Raw genomic sequence first — 24470 nt, 5'->3', positions numbered from 1 at the left:
ATTGCTTAGCCAGGTAAGTCTGCAGCAGCAGCGTTAAGTGAAGGACCACAGCTACATACAACATACACTGCCATCCCTCCAAGCACATTCGGAAAGCCTTTGAGAAACAGGAGTGACAGGACACATAGTTTATTTGCAGACATCATTCAGGAGACAAATCATTTATATAATTCCAGAAAAAAATATGCAATTACTAGACGATATCAATACTTTTATTGAGTAACTTGATTTTAAAGCCCACACTATACTGAGAGGAAAGAAGAGCAGAGATTTATCAGTCTCTGCTTTTTCCATATCTACTACACAGTAATGTAAACAGGCTGAAGTTTGAAAAGAATGTTATACCTTGTGATGCATCCAGAGTCAGGAATATGTCATGTTGCAATGATTTTGCAATAAAGTTTATGTCATTGTCTTCGACAATGTCACCACACACCATTTTTCTGTGGAAGTCCCTCTCTTCACTGCTCATGTTATCTATACACTGAATGATGCAAAGTTGTTTAACTGATTTGAAATGTAGTGCTACATTATTCTCTCCCTTACTACTCCATATCTTAAGTAGCATGTGTTTATATAGGTGACAAAAATAGTTATTGAAAAGCCCCAATTCCAATGAAGATCAGGAAGAAACAGTTTCAAAAAAAAGAGTTCAGACATTATATACAAATAAAGATGCTTCTTATGACCCTGCACAGGTTTGGATAACTTTATAAGTAGTTAGGTTTTTGCATGTTGAAAGCTAGAATCTATTGCTTTAGATTTTGCCTATGAAAATCCAAGTATTTAAATAAAATATCACACAAATTACCTGATTCTCTGAACTGCCATGGCAGATTAAAAAAGTATCATAGGACTACAGGAGCAGACCATAAAAGTGGTGGAGCATCCAAACTCAAAACTGTGGTTGTTCAACATTGTAAGTGCACCCACAAAATTGTGTATAAACGTTACGGTGATGAGAGACAAAAAAAAAAATCCACACAGAGAAGAGCCTCTAGAGAGAGAAGGAGAAAAGGAGGAGAAGATGGGAGGCCAAGCTGAGTTGTTCAAAAGGATGTTAGGTATAACATACAGCTGGTAAGACAGGGATCATACAGGCAGTAACAAAGTTGAAAAATTACTTTTACTCAGCACAGCCTTACTGATATGAAGTGCTAATACATAGCTCTTTTGCGTTACTCTGTAGTACAATCAGCCTGACGCACAGGATGCCCCCAGAGAAGAGGAGCGGCTGGCCGGGGCACGGCTGCGCTGGGCCGGGTTTAGCGCTGCGGGGTGCTGAGCTGGCAGGGATCACTCACATCATCGCACAAACTGTTCCTGGTTACTCTGGTCATCCTGCTCTCCACAGTCTGCAGCCTTTGATGAGTTGTAAGAACAGCCTGAAGCTAACTTTATCTGCCTAGGACAGGCTGTCCCAAAAACCAGGAGGTTTCCCCCTCCACCACCACGACCCTTTTTACAGTTTCAAGACACAATACATCCTAAATAAATTACTGAGGCTTTATTTCCTGACTTCACAACCTACGCTTTAGCTATTTATAACTGCCATGTTGTGACCAGGTGAACTGAAATTTTTGAAAACAGCTTCACCATACAACATTGCCCATTTTTAAAACATCCCAGAAACCTTACGTTTGAAAAAAATTTACTGTCCTAATGCTTAGGAGCCAAGAATTTACATTTGGTATAGAGCAAACTCAGTATCCGTGATAAACCATTGCATTTGTGCGGAAGTCCATCCAAATCAGAAATTTGTGTCCTCAAGTAGCAAAACTGCTTGAGTTTAACACTGAAGAGTCTCAGCGATTTAATCTCTTTCTATAACGCACAGCACCTGCATGCAAGTGGAGCACCGGAGTGAAGCTAGACTGCTCCTGGAAGGTGTTTTTGCGTCTGGAGTGAGGTTACACACCAGAGCTGGGAGCAGGGACCCATCTTCCCCATGCTTAGAGACATGTCCCCAACACCTGCTGTCATCCAAACAATGTGCATTCACATTCAAATGGATGGAGGGATTCCGGAGGGGCAAAGGAAAGCAAAGCAAAGCAGGAAGTCTGGTGAAAGAAATCATCCAGACCAAAGGACTGGACTGGAACTAAGCCAGCAAGAATGGGATGAAACCAGAGAACAGGGAGACACAACCTGGCAAAGACCCACAAAGAACACTTCAGCTAGGAAAAGAATGTGAGATAGACGGAACAATGGAATGAAAAGTCACTGGAACTGGTAGGACAGAGGACTACAAGAAGTCAACTGGCAATGTCAGGCAAAGGTGCTGGAAAGAAAAGAGACTGCTGTTAGGCTGACAGATGATAAACTAATTTGTATTAATTAATTAATTTGTATAAGACATAATAAAGAATAACAGTTTATTAAGCAAACAGCACACCCTATTCCCTACTAAAGCAGGTAAGTCTCTATGGAAAGTATATGTCATCTTCTAGTTAAAACAACGTGAGCTGTAAGGTACGCGCTCTCCACCAGGCAGCAAAGGTGCAACAAGAAGCCTCAGTTCTGGATCTTGTTAACTTCGAGTATCTGACTTCACAGCTTGTATGTGCAAAACACCATTTATACACAGACAACATAAATCATCTATTAATATTTTTAAAAAACATTTCAGTTGTAAGGTAGGGACAAGAAGTGCAACATATTTAAAAATAATAATTTTCCAAATCTGTCAGCATAGAGGACAGCCTTAAAATTATTAAGCAGCTATGTCAAGACGACATGTCAATACCATGATGGCATTACAACTTATGATTTAAAGAATTCTACAAATACATTCTCAAATATATTTCTAAGAATAAAATTTATCTGCCTAAATATCCATGACTGTATGATCTATAGTATATTTAAATATACACTCAATATAATTTAGAAAATAAATGTTAATTCAGAAGCTGAAAGTAGTGAAAACTGCATTCTGCCCTCATGGGTATCTTGTGACATGACACTGGTATTGGCAAATAACTGTTTGCTCTAAGTGAAGTAATTCTGTTTGTCTCTGCACTGCAGAGCTTCATTAACAGTAGCATTCTTCCTTTTAGAAGAGGAACAACTTTTAGGTATTTGGTCCAAATGGGATTTTTTTTGTTTTTTAGCAAAATTTGCAAAGTTCATCTATTTCAGACAGCATTTGAAACGGGCCAGAACTTGGACAGTGAAAGGAGACTGTGTTTCAGTGGTACTAAGATGGAGATGTTTCACACTTTTATTAAGTCATGATATTTCTATAGTTGTAAAAGAGATGGAGCTGGCCTGCAGCTGTTCTTTCCCTTAACTTTATTTCCCCTGAATTTATTTACTAAGACTCTTAAATATAGATATCCTTATACTGCTTGTTAAATCATGTTTTGCTTTAAGGTATGTCATGTTACTATTACCCTTATCCGTTAATTTTTGTTTCTTTCAAAAAAGACATTTTAAAAACCAAAAGGTCTCAAATGAAAATGCAGGTAAAATGCTCAGGAAGAACTTCCACTGTTTTGGTTTTTGTTTTTCTTTTACATAAAGATCAAACATGTATTGCTAACCAATTTAAGAAGAGCCTGCACAAAAATAGTATCTCCAGGACTTCTCTAAAATCAGACATTATTCAAGGGTGGAAGGGGAGGTTTGGGAGCATGGGGGCTTTTTGTTGCTGAGTTTGTTTTGGTTTGTTTGTTTTTCTTTTCTTGTTTTTAACAGGCGCACTGATGCCATGAAAACTTTTGAGATAGTATTTCTTCTCCTGCCACCACCCTCTGGCTGTACCAGCACATGACATTGCCCTGCTCTTTGGCTAAGACAGTGAACATACAACTATTAGGTCTATTCTACCACTGGGCACATACCTACAGAAATACAACCAAGACTATCAAGTCTCCGTTTACCAAGAGATTATAACTTTCCTAACTAGTTTAAAAGTGAATGACTAACTGAAGCAGATTAATTCATACTCAAACCTACTGAGTCTTCCCTGTGCTTTACCCTTAATATTTCTTTCTTCATGTCAGACTTCCCCACCCCCACCCCCCTTTTTTTAATATTTGGAACATCTGAAGCAATATGGAATAGATGAATAGAGAAGAATTATTCACTCTCATACTACAAGATCTAAGGAGCATCAAATGAAATTACGATGTGGCAGATCCAAAACAAGCATAAGGAAGTACTTCTCCATATAGCACATAGTTAAAACTGTGGAAGTCCCTGCTCCAGGATATTGGGATGCCAAAAGTATACTTGGGTTCAGAAGGTCAACAGCTAAATTCATAGAACAAAAATCAGTCAAAAATTATTAACCACAAGTATATTATATCTGGCTTAGTCAGTTCTACAATAACAGATTGCATGAAGCTGGGCACATACATTCTGTTTGCTTAATCTGCTCCTAAACTTTTCCCTGGACATCTGTTAGTGGCCTGTCAGAAACACGATACCAGAAGAGACAGACCTTTCATCTGACCTAATTATGCTTCTTCCAGCTTAAGAACAAAAAAAATGCTGTAAAAATTTACAGGGAAAAGGTCATTTATTATGACACATATACCACCCTTTTAAATAGACAGGAGTAAGATACTTCAAGAGAGGTCCCTATCCCATCAACACTCAACTTACTGTTGTTAACAGAACGTCCACCAGAACATTGTGAGAAACACCTCCTTGAAAATAACGTTAACACACATTTGCATATGCAACACGCCTGAATTATATTAAACAATGCTCCAAAATCTGTATCAAGTTTCGGATGACCCAGTTCTGATGCTACAAATATTACAAAACCTTTAACAGCATAATCAGCTCTTTAAATTACAGCCTATGCATAGAATGAAAAAATTCACTAGTTTAGACCTGAGAAGTTGAGTTAAAAGATCAGCCTATGCGCTTTGACACATACAGTATTCCTGGTGTACACTGCAAAGAATCGGTCCAAAATACTGAGCCAAACAGTATGCTAAGCACAGTTCCATATTGACCTGCTGAAAGCACCCTCTCTAGCAAGACTAAAATGTAAACCTTTAATTACATGAAGGGCTGATCAATCTCATGTCCTGGATTTATGTGACATCCTGTGACTCAAAAAGCAGTTTTAACTAAAAATTAAGAGGCTTATTTAGAATACTTTCATAGTAAAACTCAAACACATGTATACCATCTTAAGGTAACAGATCCATATAAAAACTATTAGGAACTATTAAAAAGAAGGGCTTAAGTATTTATTTAGAGCACAGCAATATGTAGTAAGAACGGTTCCAGTGGATTCCCCTGTACAACATCATGATTACTGTCATCTGATCATAACACAAGTGCGACTAACACAGCTGCCATGTCAGCTTCTCTTCAGGGGCTTGGTCTTAATCATAAATCAACTGAATGACTAATTCAACATTGTTAAAACCAGCAAGTAGCTGTTTGGAGCCATTCCAGTTTTTACATCTTTCAAAAGGTCAATACACCTACTCAGACACGCAATTGTCCTATCTTTCACAGTGTTTTCTTCTTTTCTCGGGTTGAAAAATAACATGTTAGTACTTAAATGTAAGTGTGTTTTTAACTAACAATTAAAACGTTCATTAATTCTGAAAGAGTGACCCACTAAAACAGAGACGATTTTAGTTTTCCTCTCTATCCACAATCAAAAACCATCCCCTCTCCTTTGCTGTTCGAAGCACTTCTATAGTTGTAGAATTTTACTGCTGAGTGGACTAACCTTGGACTAACTTTACTTTTGTTATAGTAAGATGATGAATTAAGCCCAGAAATAAACTTTTTCAAGTTGAACAACTGGTCTAAATGTGGCTTGCATTTCAAATACGAACCTCTATCCCTCAAAATATTAATAAAAATAACAAATTAAGTGGCATCTAACAGTAAAATATATGCTAATAATTTACATCTGTTTGCACCACACAAATGCCAAAAGCCTACCCTTAGCATCCTTCATAGAAAACATTCATTCTGCTCTTAAATGTAACAGCTATGTTGCATAAACAGAGGATTTAAAGCTGTGGCAGAGTGGCTGAATGAAAGAAAATGGCAATCTTTCTGGTTCTAGTAGATGCCTTTCCCTATCACACAATGTTTCCCACTCATAAATACATGACAAATACTTCCTCAATCATTTTTTACGAGCAGGGATGCACAGGGGGTAGTCAATGGCTAGCTTGAGGGAAAATAGGAACAGCAGGAGGCAGAAACTGTACTGAAAATGGCTATGTGGTAAATTCTCTTCTGGAACATCACTCAGCTACCCAGGCTTTGATCTTTCAGCTACAATTACACTCACATCCATGAGATCTGGGTATACTTTTTAAAAACTAAATCATTAATTGTAATATAAACAGTTAAACCATTTCATTATATGACTTCTCAACTCAAACATCTGATTTCTTACAAATTAAAAATTGCAATTTATACCAAGATTTGCTTTCAATTGGGTTTAACTATGTCATCATCACAACTAGTCTCACAAAAAACATGGGGTGACTGGCGACAGCTAAATCACAGACTGGCGTCTCCTAAGTAGGCTGTCTACCATTAGGGTCTGGGAAATGGTATTTACTGTACAATTAGAGCCAGTGAGCTCTACCTGTAATCATCCAAATACAGGTGTGAGGATCCTTTTTCAGACAGGGAAACCTACTCATCCATTTCCACATAAACTTCCATGTCTGTACTGCTATAGAGAACCTTAGGAAACCTCAACATTTGTACTTAGAAAAAAATATCGCCTGACAATAACAAAGTAAATACTACAATCCTGATTTTAAAGACTTCCTTGGGTAGAACTCGTTTTGATGTTTAAATCATCACACCTAAAAAAACTTTCAAAGAAAGAACAAATTAATATAGAATTATAACATTTGTCCAAACATGAAAAGCTTAAATTATTACATTGGTTATCAAGTTTATTCCAAAGTCTGTGTTTTGGGCTGAGAGAGTTTGCTATAAAATAGGTTAAATTTTGTTCTTTAATACTAACACAAAATGTCTTGGAGTATCAAAAGGACAGTTTTAGTTGCAGTAATTTCACAGAATTTATTCTAATGATTTATTGGAGTTAACCATCTGACATTAATTATTGTTTTGGCTTCCAGTCTATGAATGTTTATTTTTCAGTTTAAAGCCTTCTCACTCTTTGATATCATATGGAAATGAGAATTTTTAATGGAAAATTGAAACCATGTGCATCTAAGTACTTAATGAAGTACAGGGAGAAACAGAGGGTGTACATTAGGGGAATTCAGATATTTCGCTTTAGATACTTTCGATTTGTTTGGATGAGTTACACGCATAAATCTGTTCACAAACATACATTTATACGTCTTCAAAGTATCTCGCAAGTACACTGTTTAAAGATCTGGATACTAAGAAAAGGTTTGTTGTTTTGTTGGTTTTTTGTTGTTGGCTGTTTTGTTTTGTTTTTTTTTTAAACTAAATACACTGCTGTAGATTTTTCTTCATCATATACTACTTAATCTGTTCTCTTCTCCACAAAGCAAATATTTATCCCATCTAGAGCTTCCAGTGACATGCTAAATGCTGCGCTTCTCAACAGCGGGTTCCCACCACACCTACCATGTTAGGACTGGATCTTCATCCAGTTCACTGAATGTCTGATAGATTGATTTCATAACCAGCATGTACTTAAGTCACAATACTGATGTCAGGAATACTTGGCTAAAACCCGCACTGCTCAAGGCACTGAAGCCCATCAAAACAGGCCTGCAAACCACAAGCAAAGTGCAAGCAGTGGCAAGGAAGCCAGGCACCCAACTGCACACACAAGAGTTCTGTTGAAATGGGCAATTTTGACACAGTTTGAAAGATTTCTCTGCAACTCGTGTAGCTTTAGCCCTCTGGCTTTCAGTTCCATTCCTTTGGAATGAAAAAGATGTTGTTCAGACAATCAGCATTATATAACATGAAAAAGGAAATGTTTATTTAAATCAGTACTTCTAAATCAAATCTGTTTTCTTCACAATTAATGGATTCATGTAAAAACCTAAGTAAGGAACGCATATTCTTTTCTATTATGCACTTTTATTCAGGGTTTCACCATATGCATTGTATTCAAGCAGCATGTCAGTAGGAGCACAACAAGTAACAAAAGTGCAATATTAGTTTTTATTCCTATTTTAATTAATATTCTTGGTGATCTAAATGCACAAGGAATTATTCACCATTGAAAACTGTGAAATAGAAACAGAAATTTAGATATTTAACCTGAACACACTCACCACTTGTTTTTCTTTCTAATGTAGTCTTTTTCTGAGAGGTTAACCAAGTAGATCATTGGTTTTGAAGTAAAAAACAAATATTTGTTCAAAACATCAATCTAGAAGTGAAAACATAGGAGGAGAATTTTAAAAATAAGTTATACCAACTTGAGTTAATTTTATTACCATTTTCCTCATGGCATGTCTGAGAAGACAACAGAATTAAAGCATAACATATAGATCAGTGACCAAAACAGAATCAGATGATAATTTTAACATTCAATACACTAAGAACATGAAATCTAAAAAAAAAACCTTTTAAAAAAAAAAGACAGTAACAGGTAGCAAAATCACAAGTCAATTCATGGGATGATATTTATAGCCTACCTCTTTGTCATTCCAATCATGACAGAAGCGGACAGCTTTCTTTTCATCTATTACCCAGGTCCTGATTTTGCACATTACGTCCTATGCAAGATCATGAAAAAACAAAGTCAAAAACTCAGCTGGATATCAGACCATTCTCTTCCATAAACAAGACATGTATATATTAAGACTCAAAACGTACATACACATCAAAAACAAGATAATACCTTTTAAAACCAAATTTTTACTCTCCCAGAAAAATAGAAATTGCCACTTCAAAAGTCACTACAGAGCAATATCGATTATTAAGTGATATAAATTCCATAATTAGGAAGTTAAATCCACAATACTCAAGTATCATCTCTCACCACTACGGAAATTAGCAGAGCTCATAAAATATATGTAAAAATCAGTCCATTTTAGACTGCTTTTCAAACTCAGTAAGACATGACATTTCAGAATCCAGCGGGAGAGACCATGTACAATATAAACATGCCATTAAGAAAAGGGAATGGGTGGGGAAAAACACAGCAAATATCTTTTTTTTTTTTTTTAAATGTGAGCAAAAGAAATTGAGCCTATTATTGATGATCCACCCTTCAAGAAATTAATTCAAATGGCCAAAGCCCTTTTTATTCTGCATTAATTTTTTGCCAACACCTTCTCCCTCCCCCCCAAAATGAAACCTGCCAAAGCCTCCATTACACAATGGCAAGAGCTTTGCACTGGTGACCTCCAACCAGCTGCATTCACTTTCAGAACATCTCTCTCGGCAGGAAATCTAAAGGCCTTTTAGTTAGCAAGCTAGTGTGCATTCAGAAGGAGTAACTGCAGGAAGAGCCCAATGTGCTTTGTTTCTCTGGCCTTTCTTCACAGAAAGATTAATCATCTGTGAAATGGAAACGGCAAACAGCAAGTGACACAAACTGAACCCTTCAAGCCTTTCCTCATCAGTTTTGTGGTCGTGAATCCGAAAGCTGCGTGTGGCACAGTTCTCCTTACAGGCAGGTGTTAATAAAAGGCTCTTGGGTCTGAAAGGTCAAACTTGGCTCTTCGAGGAGTAGTACATTTTAGAGTCGCCTATTTTTTGTTGTAGATAATTTATGATCATGCTTTAAATAATGTATTTTCTAGGTTATAATCGACGCAACCAAGAATTAAGGTCTTTAAAATACAAGGAAACATTCCCTAAACTGTTGAGTGTGTGACATTTTTTGCGCTTAGTGCTATGCAGTTGAAGTGCATTTATAAACAACCACAAATAACATCAGTATTTACTACAGTCTTTTCTAGTCGTGCAGTTGCTTTAGTAAAAAAACAAAGAAAAAGCTCCTCTAAATCTTCAGATCCTGATTTGAAACCCTCCAGGAACAGGACTCCCCACAGATTTTAACAAGGAAGGGGCAAGCTAAAACTTTTAATGAAATCTAACATGTTCTGCCTAAGAATAATCACTTTTACTCTCCTATAACTGAATTTCACTCATAAATGTTTAAAAGTGGCTAATATAACACCATTTCCTACAAGGAGAAGATCAAAGTGCTATATTACAAATGCATTATGATTAAAAAAGCACTGTGCAGCTTTGCTATTAACTGTTCTTTAAACCCTAAAAGGCTTCCCATAGATCTCACTTGGCACTGCATATACAACCTTTGACAAGTAATGTAGACCATTTTTATTCATTGCCTAAAATTGTAGGCAATTATGTGCGTCACACTGGCCACCTGCAAATTCTGAATGCCTGCTCCAGTTGTCAGAGCAAAAAACTAATGTCGGAGGGGATTAATCTAGGGGGAGAGAGTCCTCTTTAATGGCTCCAGCAGGTGAAATGGCCCAGCTGGTTACTACGATGAGTGGCCAGAACAGCTTATGTAGAGACATGCAACAAGATTACACAGAAAGAAGAAAACAGTGGTGCCATCTTATCTTTAGCCCTATGTGCTTTTTATTTTTTAATTAATCAGTATAAACAAGATCAGGGAAGCAATTCTACCAACAGGTACTTTTCATTTAAGATCTTTATCCTCAGCTTTTGTTTAAATAGATATAGAAAAATCACGCAATCTCCAAGATTCCTGTTCAGCAGTGAAGGAATTCTGATTACACACTATTTCAGGTTTTAAACTAATTCTGTAGGCACCTACCATGTGGCTTTCAGCACTACAGTTCCCCTCCAAGAGCAACATATAATTGCATATAAATTGGAATTGACAAAAAATTGTCAGAAAAACAGTATAGCACAAGTTATCAAAACCAATCTTTTAGGCTTAAGCAGCAATGAAGTGTTTTAATCACACTGTAAGGGTGGCTACATAACGTGCGACCTCCAGAAAACGTCAAGCATCAGCACAGCAAATAAAGTTTGCTCTTTCTAAAGCCTATCTAAGCACATAGCTGCTGATCAGAACTTCTCTTCCACATTCACCTGCTACCAACAGTGACACATTTCAACCCATTTTGGCACAGACCTCATTTTTCAGAGTTCTCTTTTAGGTACTTGACTTGATGCTGTTTGCAACTGTTGTTCTAAAGGAGTAACTCCATGGCTAACTCCCACAGGGAAGGCTGGCCAACAGCTCAATATGCTGGGGAGAACCCACAGCTCTAGACTTGCAATTTTATTTTGGTTTTACAGAGAAGGTGGCAAAGTATTGGAAAACTTTCTCTAGATAAAGGATGGAAACTTGTAAGCAAAACCAGCATTTATGTCTGAAATTGGTGAGGCAGTAAGACATAAAGAAAAAATTTGGAAATAATTATTCATAGTCAAATTTACTGATGATCTGGGCAGTCACACCACAAAATATAAGGCAGACAGTCCACAAACAGAAAAGAAAAAAAAAAAAAAAAAAAAAAAGAAGAACAGATAAATTCAGATTCCCCTGCACCAATGGTGGCATTCCATTTAAATAAGATTTAACACGATCCCTTAACAAGAAAACATTAAATACTAATGACATTATGAAGAAAGGCAACCACTTCCACACATTTCTTTTTCACTCAGCTGCTCCAATACACTAAACAAACACACAAAAAGCAAAAAGCACATTTTCAGGTGATATCTCATGTAGTACCATTTTTAGTTTTATTAATTGCTTCTGTTTAGACCTGGTGAAAGAGTATGAACTGACCTTTTTATCTTCACTATCATTGTAACAGTCATTTAAACACATTTAATCATTACTCTAGTTAACTCCGAGATGCTTAATAACAGAACACAGAGCAATGATCCACTTTGTTTCATTAGAACTGGCCTCCCCAGTTGCACACTTTGAGGTCAATCTGTCACCAGCAGAATGATCCACTTCTCCTTGGTTGATGAGAGGCACATTCTTGTTCTGTTTTTCAGCTAGAAACGTTGCAGCAAGCACCGTTTAAAAAGCCACCAAAATCCAATTTACTAATAGTTGTCAAGGCATATGAAACACAGCAAACTTTATGAATATAAAATACCACTGTTCTAAAGATCAGTTAATTTCTGACTATATCCTTGGCAATATTATTAGCACATATGAATACTTAGTATATTTAGCCATATGCAATACAGTGATTTTAATTTATGTCCTGCTCTAATTTTCCAAGGTGGCAAGTAGTCAACCCACAAATGCTAAGCAGGACCTTAACAGTAAGTCCCAGGAGTAAAAAATACTATAAAGAAATACGTTTAAATTGCATTTAGGAGACTTATCAAGACATGCTCATGAGACACTACTGTGTAGAAAAATGTGCATACATTAATAAACTCTCTGGATGGATGATAGTAATAACGTGTGCCAATGCCAAATTCTTCTTACAGCATGAGGGACTAAACTGAACCTTGGAAAACTCACTTGCCTACTTGGCATCAGAGAATTGTGAGGTTTTTGTTGCAAATTAGCAGGGCATGTAATTAACTTCCGCAAATTTAATAAAGAAGTAAGCAGTTGTGAGGATTATCACTTCACACTTCAAAGTGCCAGTGAATTCCCCGTGATCCTGCAGGCAGTGCAAAAGTCTCTGCTACTACAGAGAGTAACTGTGAGTACAGTAGGTGTTTTTCCCCCTCATCAAAGGAGATGTTTCTGGGAAGTACAGATTGTTTCTCAGCACCTTATTCATTCCCTTCAAAACTTCCAACACGTAATAACTGACCAGCTCCCTTCGAACACTTCAAAATCAGTTAAATACGTTTTAATAAAATGTTTCAGTTGTTAAAAATTCTATCATTTTCACTGCTCTGCTCCTCAGAAAAGCTGTAAGGAGTACCTAAAACGTTACCTGCAGCTCTTAGTTCCTCTAATTTCATATAGGAATCCAACGGCATAGTATATCAATAATGAAGGTAGTAGTGTATAATTAATATTTTCAGACTTCCCTAAGGAATCTGGCTCAGTGACGTAAGGTATTTAATTCAAAAAACACTGCATACACTAAACTGAGTCAACACCACCTAACTGGTAGGTCTCAGAATTTAACAGTAAACAGAAAATCCAATGAGTGTGTTTCTGGTGGCACACCAAACAAATTATTTGCATTTCACTAGTTACTGTCTTTCATTAACAGCCTAAACAAGACCACAGTAATCACACAGATTCTGAGAACAGTAAAATACTAAAAACGTAAATCATGTGTAGTGATCAGAACTGCTGGACAGATTTAGTGAAAGCAAACAATGTTTTTCAGTACAATAAATTCAAGCTCATACACTAGCTGGGCGGGGGACAAGGGAGGGTGGATACAGCATTTACCAGGCAGAGGACTAAGCCCTTAGACAGAGTGACTGAGAAGACTTGAGGGTCACAAGCAAATGAACTGTACTGTAACTGAAAGACTAATACAATCTTTGAGTATATAAATAGGCTAATGTCCAATGTGAATAATTCTACACTTATCTCTGTTGAAATACTGAAAACCTGGAGAAAAAGCAGCTTTGAAAAAGTGCATATACATGAAGACTCACAGTGTGCTTAAATCTTATGCTTTTATTCTTATTGCATTTCATATATCTGTATAATTAACAAAAAACTCACATAGTACAGGCTTTTTGCCACTAGCATACAGAAATTAAATGGCTGAAAGTTGAAGCTTGACAAATACAGACTAAAGCTGTGTCTTATTTCTAAACAGTAAAAATAATTAATCACTGCCACAGCTTATGGAAGTTACAGTAATTTTTCTCTAGCTAGAAAACATTTAAATAAAGGTTAATTTTTCCCCTATTTTAACCACAGTTGTGAGAATTAGTCTGGGATATGCAAGATATCAAACTAGATAATAATTAGTATTCTATCTGGCCTTCAAAATAGCTATGGTGGTTTTTCAGATACAGATAGAGAACTATGCTACTTGAGGTAAAGAATACTCATAACTAGTTAAACTGTGCTGCTCCAAAACCAGTTTACTGTGCGCACATCAATTTCCTCGTTAACACAAGGTGTTTGGTGTGCACCGTGCCCACAGTCTTTCCTTTCATGTCTTTCCTTGGAAATCTTTTTCAGTTGTATTTAGCATAGCACAGCGCTCTACTTTTCCTGGAGGTTTTCTGGTGTTTTAAAAGAGTGAGGCTGAAATGACAAAGTAATAATTTATTGTAAAAACAATGTTTAGAAACAGTGGTATTTTAAGGGACAATTAAGATGAATTTTGCAGGGTTTTTTTTTTTTTTAAAAAAAAGGCTAGATCTTGTTTTTGAATTGTGTTAAGTGTTTAAATAAGCTGTAGCAGCTGGGTGCAAGAAAGAGAACAAGTCAGGTATCGCATCAACTGGAGTGACAATGAGCTCCTCTGTGCTACAAAACAATGTCTAATCTCTTACAGTTCCCTTGCTCACTGACTTTAATAAAAATACAATGGGGGAAGTAATGGATTTAGGACAAGTGTATTATGCTTTCTTCTATTCAACATCTTCTAACAGAGCCAGTAGGAGCTGTATGTGATTTAAGATTTACTCAGCGCTAGATGCCAATAATGTTTATGAACCATAGCAAGTCCTTTTACCCAAAACATCCTACAAGCATTCCAGGCAATGTAATTCACATCAATAATCCCCAAATTCTCCTGTATGGGTCATCCTTGTGGGTTCTACAGCATTATACATAAAATGATATAGTTACTTGTAGTTTCTCAAAGAAAAAAAAAAACAGGCAAGAATATGGAAAGCCGTCTATCTGTAAGTGATTATTTCTAGCAGTTCAGAAATGCAGAACTGGGAAATAGCACTGAAATGTAAAATGAAACATCTTCCATAGAGTTCCACTCTTTTTTTTTTTTACTGCATTAGTCTTCAAACACTTATTTCCAAATAAAGCCACATGTGAATGCATTTGCTCTAGGTGAGAATTAAGCCAACTGGAAAAGGTCTTTTTCAGAATACAATTACTCATATATGGAGTTATTTTGGCATACGTATATAATATTTAAAAATTACACCATGGCTTGGATCTAGACATGGCCAGACAGACATTATTTACAATAGTAATTACTTTAAGCCACTGTTCAAATCTACACGGGAAAGATGAGACTTGACAGAAAGTATTTAAGCATTGACTTCTCTTTGTCTACTGATAACACCAAAAGAAATCCAAACGTGTATTTACACATTATGTACTTTTAAGTCAGGCTTTACTACCGATCAATTCACAAACATCTGCCATGAATATTTTGCTGTTACATTCAAAATGTTCTCTAGAATGAACTTTAATTTCCTCTAAATACCACATTAAGCACAGTAAATGGTCCACTAAAGATTTTAAGCATAATTATATGCATTAAGAATATAAATATTTTCTCAATTCCCTATGATTTAACATTTAAGTTACTAATTGAAACAGCCATCAGCAGAAAGTACGTCAACATTGTATGCATACACTGCTCGTTTCTTTCCATCTCCAGTGGAACAAACTGGCCACTCAAACTCTCCTTACAGAAGGAGAACAAGGAAACTGGCAAAAAAAAAAAAAAAATACAATTCATAGCTGTATTTATCTTCAACTTGGAATGAAAGAAAGGTGAAAATTCCCAACTGACATCATCAGTCAGAGGAAATAAGAGTTCATCCATCCGTGAGAACTCTGACAAGCGCTTACAGCACGAGGTCAGCGAATTCTGCGTGGCGCCATCCCATTCATCAGAATATTGCGGGAAGGAAAGATTTTCACCCTGTTTTCACCTAGTATATATTGGTAATGAGAAGAACTAAATCTACCAGCTCTCTGCTGTTTGTGAACTATCTTGCACACAATATCAGTAATTTTAAATGAATAAAAACCACCTTTCAAACTATGACACTATTATGAGGACAGGACCAAGATGTTAAATGGAAGGGAGGAAAAAGGAAGGGATTAAAGCTACTTGAGAGATCATTAAAAGATTTTGCTTTACTCCTTGTAGTACATATATGCCGACAGATACTTACACTCTATGCCTGTAGTCATTGTGTCAATTATTAGTTCATCACCCACCGCAGCAGCAACAAAACAAAGCTTGACACCTTTCTTGTAAGTTAAATATGCACTAGATGGTTCTGGTACCATTACATTAAAAAGGAGTCTCTAACTTTTTTCAAAACTGCAACTACTTTTGCTCTTACAAAACGTGCTTGATTTGAAAAACTAATAATTTTTTTAAATTGACATGGACTTTAACAATAGAATTTAGATATCTTGCAGGACTTGTAAAAGGACCCCTTTCAGCTGAAAACAGGAAGTTCAAATGCAGCAAACATCAATCCTGACCTACTGTAAAAGTCGCCTTTCAACTGAAAATTGGAAGCTCAAACACTGTGGACATTGATACTGACCTAAAGGTTTTGTCGTCTTATCTCCAACATCAATAATCTGCATGAACTCAACTATAAATAATATTTTTGTGGTCAAGTATATAAATCACAAGGCATTACCACTCAGAATTATTCTGTGGTGGAATTCAAGAGTCAGCACACTAAGGACTGAAGGAATCTACTGCAGAGGGTCAATCTCCAAGGTCTAGAATTGAATCACACAAGAAGGGTAATAGAAGAGAATCTTCCAATAATGTTCACTTAACTATATTATATTGTATTAACTTGAAGACTTCTGTCTCCAGGACTGAAAATCCCATAAATTAAAAAAATATATGTTCTTAAAACCAGTTTTAAAATGTGTATATTCTGATCTATAAATTTGCACATATTTTAATTTTACTTTGAAATCTCCTGCTACCCAAAATGACAGAGGAATAAGAAACTAATAAGAAACTAATAAGAACTGATAAGAAAGTGTTACTTATTCATGTATCAGCAGATACCAGCACCAGACAAATTTAAAGTATAAATCAAAATTACTCTGATTACTTTCTGAAATTAGATTTGCACTGTTTTAATACATGCAAATAACAGGAGTATTTTTGTTCTATAATATCTCTTTAGAAGGTTATAGCCAAAATAATATTTAAAGGTACACCAAGTCTGAAAGAATAGTACCCTTAATAAAAGCAGACGGTCATTTCTAAGGTGGCAGTGAGAACACTTGCAAAACGGACAAAAATATAAGTGTAAAGGAAGCTATTCCAAACCTACGTCAACACTACATGTTGCTGGTCTTGGACCATATTGCGTCATTGATTTTTAAGTAGAACTTGAAAATTACTTCATTGATGGCTCCTTAACAGCAGCTGACTATTTTATTTCTGGTGACAGGGGACTGAAAAATCAATTCTCTGAGATACAGCACGAACAGTTAACACTGTATTCAACTGCCAAGTCAGGTCACTGCACAAAGGTGAACTTACCAACTATACGCAATGTGGGCTTACAGGAAGGAAAAATTATAATTAACAAGTTAGAACACAGGCACAAAAAGGTGGGCAAATACAAATCTTAGATTTAAGAACTATTGACTGATACAGACTGACAATTTTCTTTTTTTTCTTCTCCTAAACCTTTTGTAGGTTTCAGACTATGAAGTTACAGTTGTGGGGGCTTCTGATAAAGAAAATCCACTAAAGCAGGCAATTCATATTTATGAAATAAGAAGAATGACTTCTACTTTCAATTAGGTTCCATGAAACGCACAGTGAAATCCCCTTTGATGCCAATAATAAGTAGTTTACGCAGGTCACACAAAGATTGTAGCCTCTCTGAAATCAGTAACTTTTCCTTAGCTTTCATATTAACGTTATTTGTTATATTCAGCAAACTACCAAAGGAAAAATGTACTTGACCAAGATCAATATTATTTCTTTTCTTTCCTCCTCATCATCTTCTTCTTTCCCCAACCTTATACAGTGTTCTTCCTCAATAGATCTCAAAGTGCTCTCAAAAAAAAGTGGAAAGAAATGAAAAATGCAATTCAAGGGCTAGACGTTTTTGTTCAGCAGGGGAAAGCAAGTCAGCAAAAGGTCTGAAAGCGATACAGGTAAGAAAGCTTGCAATATCGTCATCTGAATGATCCATAGACCTTTCACAACTTTCAACCAGTTAAAACTCTTAAGAAACTCTCAAATGAAAGACAGAGACTAAAATTTTAACATTGTGCCTTAAAAACAAAACAACAAAACCAAACCAAGCTACAAATACCAAGTCTTTTCCCTTGTAACCTCCTAGTTTTCCTGAAAGGGAAAATGACTGGGAACACCCAGGAAAAAGACAAGAGCCACTTCTTGCACACCTCTGCTATGGCAAGAGCACAATATTAGCAATGGCTACGTATTATACTGGTAAATAACTTTAAAAACCAAATCCTGAGAAGTTCTCTACCAGATACTCCCTTCCCGCCCCACTTTTTGAAGACAACCTGTTTGGAAAAAAAGTATAAATTCCAGTCTATACTGTCTCTTAATGAATTTACTACAAATTGTGCTGGACAGGGAACTCTGTGCCCAAAAAGCTCACTGCAAAATGCTGCAGATTCAGGAAGTGCAGAATCAAGCAGCCAAAATACACTCCCAACATTTGGCTACTGTGTTAGGGAGGCATAATCTTTAACTGTGTTTGTTTGTGGTTGTTTGGGTTTTTTTTACAAATCCCATATGGTTTCTCTCCTAGACCTATAAGGCTTTTGCCAGATAGCTAATCACACAGTATACTATATAAATGCAACCGTAGGCCTTCTCTGCAACACTAAATGTTAAATGTTAAAGCAAAGTGTACAGGAGCGCCTCACAACCCAGTGGCTGAACACCTAAATAAACCCATATGATGGCTCAAAAAAACCCATGAATTGCTGTTACAGTCATAGAACTACACAAATTATTTGTAGAAGCTGTGTAACTAGGCCTAAGTGTTGATTTACCAGGAAAATAAAAGTAACAAGGCAGAGCTTTCACAGGCCTTTTCCACTAAAAAAGTCCATTTTGCTAAGGTCTACTGTCTACTTTACAATTCAAGCATACAAGTCACAAAAGAAGACAAGAAGGTCCAAGATCAGCAGGAATCACAGATGTGATGCCCCACAGAATTTCCCTGAAGAGATTCCCTAGTGACTGTAGCTCCTACATGCAGCCTTTGTCTCAAGGGGAGCATTAATTTGTGCCCCTCCACTCTGTTCAGCCACCCTTTTCCATGAAACAAAGGAATTTAATACCTTTGAAACCCCCATTGTTGTTGACAAACTCAGCTGAGACTGGTCAAGTGTAACAGCTGTTACTGAGAACAGAACCAGCAGAGCAACACAGCTTCAAGAACCTGGTGTTTTCTGTGTGTGTGTTCATAAAGAAAGCGTGAAAAAACCCAAGGAATGATGAGAAGCAGAAGCTGCAAAAACAAGATGACAAAGTAATTTTGATAGGTGAACTACAGATGAAGTGATAGTTAAGAGACTGAAGGAAGAGACAAAGAGAAGGATGAGAAACTGAAGCTGGGTAAAGACAGATTAATACTGCAGATTTTTAAGTTTTCTTTAACAAATTTAAATTGCATTTCTAGATTTGAGGGTTTTATTTACTGTCTCCCTTGATTTGAGAATAATCTGACATTTTCTGTTTTCAAACACATACCAACTTCCTGTAGTTAAGAAACAACTAAGAGCAGCTCTGTCACACAACAGTAACTGTACCTACCGCCCATTACTCTTAAATGATGACTATCAGAATTTTATTCCAAACACACTTCAGTTATGTCTCTTTGCAATCACAAGTGCTGATTTCTTCCTTAGCACAAAAAGAACATACAGTATGATATGAAACCTCAAAGAAATCCAGAGAGGTACACTCAAATACTGGTCAAGAGCGTCTCCATCAGGAGGAGCCAAGCAAAGCTGTTTCCAAAGACAGCCACACAAAAAGTGAGAAGAGCTCAAGATTGGGGCAGAACAGCATCACAGTACTCCTCATTTTCATCATCTCATACCAGTGCAAAGTTTAGCCTTAGGCTGAACTTGGAATTTTCCACAGACAGAATTTTTGCTTGCCCATTTCTTTAAGATTAATTAAAAGGCGAAAGACTGTGTGGACACTATTTGAAACTGCAGGCAAAGGCTGTGCTGTTCCTCCAAGCACATGCAACCTTCTGTAAAAGATAAAAATCACTGCCCACATGTACTTGAGGCTGGGTTGATACATGTCAGGTAAGACCTTAAATGAAGCATACCTGCTTCTCTCTCTCTGGGCTTACGTGAAAGCCTTCAAATCATCAACAGTAGCTGTTTTTTCTGGCTTAGACCAATCAGGGAATAAAAGACTTTTAAATCCATATGAAGACTAGTTCTTCACCAACACAAGCTGCCAAAGAAGTGCTTTTTAACACTGCATCAGAAAGATGAACAATTTGGAGAGAGATGCTCACTTTCAGTTCCTGTTTACTTCCAAACACTAGGTAGAGTCAACAAATTTCATTGCACTTCAATGCTGATAAACTAAAACACCAGCACTGATGTGACAATGTTTTCCTTATTACTTGCTATCTAAAAAGCCATGGAAGAAAACAGTATTTTTTACTATTTAATTGTTAAGCATAAATAGTCTGTTTCCACACTGATACACTGCTGTAATAATTAGAGAATATGCTTTATACGCCACCTGAAATATTTATAGAAGATTAATGAAATAAAGAAAAATTAATAACTAGACTACTGGCAAAGTATAGCAGACTCAAAAGTTAAGTGGCAGTAAAATAATAATTTACAAAAATATACTTTAAAGTTGATAATTATTATACATTTCTAATTTACAAAGGAACACCACTGCTACCCTGTGATAATTGAGCTCATTTAAGCAGTTTTTCACAACATTCTAAAATTAATTTCAACTTGCAGTCTTTATTTAACATGCATTAAAAGATACAAAGTGCAACCACACCAAGAAAATATATTCACTTGGTGGCTACAGGAATACTAGCATCAACATCAGACTAGAATTTAGCAGCAAGAACAATTCAGAAGTGACTGCTGGACTTTGAATTACAACTACACACTGATGTAAGTTTGATGAAGCGTTGGCAATTCTCACACAAAGCTGTGTCAGCAAGAAAATAAAAGTTAAATTTAAAAAAATTACAATTCGCTTTATCAGTGAAATCTTACACTGTCAAAACAGCAAATAATCCATTCTAATATTTTTTCAACTCAGAATAATAATTACTTTAAAATACACAAAAATAGTAGTAGTGTTTCAGATTATACGCATGGCAGATCAATAACAAAATCCGACAATAAAAAAAATTTCAATCCAATACAGAGAGTACTTAATGACCTACTTTTACAGGTCATACACTCATACTTACATATTCAGGTTTTAATTTCTTGTCTCCTCCTCTTACAGCTACTTTTTCAAGCTTCTCTATACTCTGCATGATCAGCTCCTCATCTTTAAGTCTAAGTTCCTCATGTATTATTTCAATGTCACGAACAGGATCTACACTTCCTTCAACATGAGTGATATCATCGTCTTCGAATGCTCCTAGAACAGAATAACACTTAAATTACATATTAAGCTAAAAAGACAAGAAATATATATTTGCAACATACTTATTAAGAGTCACAAACATTTGAGATGAAAAAGTCAGTAGGTCTGCCGTACTGCTTGTATACAAGTGTCACCGCAGTATTTTATATCATACTGGTTTAGTCTGTTAATTTACATATCAACTCGGAATCCAAAGCTTTACACAGATTCATACAAAGCACAGCACTTGGACATTTTAGAAGAGCACTTAACACATCTTTAAGAGTTTCTTCTAAATAGGAGCAGGCTATAGCACTTTCCTGAAAATAGGTACCACTGTATTTAACAGTATCTAACCTAGCAGGAGCAAACAGTAGCTAAATTGAGCATTGTAGAACATTTTAATACATGCAGTAATGACTAAAAGACTCATGGAAAGAAAACCTTACAAATCACCCTGGCAGCCCTCACTGGCTGACCAATTTTATGCATTAAGAAAAAAACAAGTTCTAGACAAAGAATTCTGAAGTTCTGAACAACTCTTAGTGTTTCCAAGGGAAACAGGGCTTAGAAAAAAAGGCCTGAAATCATCTGGCAGACCTCGTCCCTGTTTCAATCTACTTTATCACTGTGGTTCTGACGGTGATTAGATAATGAACCACTCAGACACACAATTTACACAGCAGCTAATTTCATCGGCCTGATTTGAGGGTATGGTTTTTAGGGGGCCATCAAAGAAGCAGATGAAGGTGCATTTGTCATATATGAGTGACAACCATTCACACTATCTGAACAAAATGGTGCTGGCCCTTATTAGAAACACATGCTATTATCACATATTTAAAGTGCAGTTGAAGCCATAATTTCAAATTGCCAACTGGAAACATAAGGGTAAAACAACCAGATATTACTGAAGCATGTGTGCTGACTTCATGCCCTTCTGAAGACAATCTGGCAACATAATTCAACTAGGATTTAAATTATCAGATAACCAGCATCACAAAAAAAAGCCAAAAAACCCCCAAAAACCCCCACACAACCAACCCCCCCCAATAATACTTATTTTAAAAATAAAAAATATTAACAAGTTATTAATAAGTTTATGACTTATTCCTGGATCAATTTTCAGAGTATTTGCATGCCTATCCTTTAACATTAAGGATATGCCTGAGAAATGAACCACAAAAATAATTTTATTTTAATATTACCAAATTAAAGTCAACTGGGTTTTGTTTTTTGTTTTGTATTTTTGTCTTGTTTTTACACAGGAAAAAAAACCCAAGGCACTTCTTGTACTAAATATAAGACAGGAAACAGGGTAAACTACAAACAATGGCTTAACTGATAGAAAGCTGGGGCTCTTGTCCTGCACATCTTAATCTTGTCTTTTAACTTACTGAAAGCAGTGGTTTTAGCAGTAAAGATTTTACATCAAAACACAGGGTACATAGGTTTAAAGTGTTGTTGACAGTCAAATGTCAAAATCATTTTCACATAACCTTATGAAAAGTCTTTAAAGTACAGTGGTTACCAGAAGCTCCCTCCTCTCCCATCAACTGTCTCTCTCCAAAGATCAATGAGATCTCTTGGCACAAGGAAAATCACCTCAGCGACAGATCCAGCTCTGGCCATGCCGGGAGAACCGGCTGCTCTGCCAGACAGAATCTCACTCCACAACCCACAGCAATGCCAGTGGATGAAGGAAGAGATAGTGGCCTTTGCCTCCCATCAATCTGTATCTGCTCACTTGACTCAACGGGACATGGGCTGGCTGGATGAACAAATAATAGAAAACATAATTCAATAGCTCTGTTCTGATTTACAAGGATAATACTGAAAAGGAGTGGAAAAAAGTAGGAAGATGTCACCATACCGGTCAAAGGAAAGTCTACCTGCTCAGCCTTCTCAACAGATGAACAATATTTATGCAGCTAAACAAGTAAGAAGTTTATCTTTCTTCCTTGTATTAAGAAAAAAAGTGTCCGTTACCATCTAAATAAAACAATCTCAAGTCATTTACACCTTCCTTCTGCTTTTATTGTCCACGGCTTTAAAAAAAACAAAACAACTTCCCACACTGTTAAGCCAGAAGAAAAGCTCCATGACTAAAAAGTTCTTGAAGTTACAACATAAAAATAAGAAGTGAAATGCACAGCTTGTTTTTGTATTAAGGAAGAATTAATTTTTTTTCTCAAAAAGCAAGTGGAAGGTGAATTAGTCAGTAATAACAAAACACAGCTTCTATATCAGGTATAGTTTTCCATTTTCTTCAACAGTAAAATACTTCCGCAGCAATTATCTTCATTTTCTTCACATCTTACCATTCCTTTTTTTTAAAAAAAAAAACCTGTTCTTTGTTCAACCAAAACCAATTAATTCAGTGCAATTCCACCCCTATAATATACATTTAACCTTTACTCCCTTCTCAGTCTACAAAATGCTTTCATCCAGGGACACTTCAGTGTTCTGCCAGAGTTTTCCTCCATCCTGCTCCTCCTGTCAGGCAGCCTCATGCCTGTGTCAGGCAACATTCATGACAAGAGACCCATGTCTGGCAACAGGCAGCTGCTTCATCCCATAAGGAGCCCCTCTACTGAGCTGATGATTTCTCACTCAAGGCAACAAATCAAGCCTTCTCTCTTCCTCACCGGTTGCTTGATTATTCTCACGGAAGAAATGAACACAAGTGGCATATTCCATTAAAATGCTGTATTTTGAGCTTAAATTTTCAATTCTACATTTAGAAGAGAAGTACATTTTCCTAATCTGGGAAGGAGAAAACCTATCAACAGGTATGCTGACAAAGGTCACACAGTTCCCTTCTAAATAGACGGGAAATCAATTACATTCATCATGGCTCTTTTTTTTTTTTTTTCCCCCCCTAAAGTTATCAGGAACGCTTAGGAGAGAAATTTGAATCTCTTCCCACTGAGACAGACACGATCTATAAGGAAGCGCTAGATACAAGATTTTGTATACACAAAATGCCAAACTGGCATTAATAGCCAGATTTTGGCATAAACTGAAAGACTTTCTTGATAAGCAATGGGAATTCAG

General features: G+C 36.4%; 1 protein-coding gene across 1 annotated transcript in view; it reads right to left on the bottom strand.

The window, feature by feature from the left end:
• The window catches only part of OLA1 (Obg like ATPase 1), a 101317-nt gene that overhangs the window by 31528 nt on the left and 45319 nt on the right, over positions 1–24470 (bottom strand). The window contains exons 5-7 of the mRNA XM_065638246.1: positions 21253–21428; positions 8598–8678; positions 8232–8329 (exon numbers count right to left, since the gene is read on the bottom strand). Coding sequence (XP_065494318.1) covers positions 8232–8329; positions 8598–8678; positions 21253–21428 — 355 coding nt within the window. The remainder of the gene's footprint in view (positions 1–8231; positions 8330–8597; positions 8679–21252; positions 21429–24470) is intronic.

Source organism: Caloenas nicobarica, chromosome 6 (assembly GCF_036013445.1).
Source record: "Caloenas nicobarica isolate bCalNic1 chromosome 6, bCalNic1.hap1, whole genome shotgun sequence".
Lineage (NCBI taxonomy): Eukaryota > Metazoa > Chordata > Aves > Columbiformes > Columbidae > Caloenas > Caloenas nicobarica.
The sequence above is the reverse complement of the archived record's forward strand: the minus strand, read 5'-3'. Positions and strand labels throughout refer to the sequence as shown.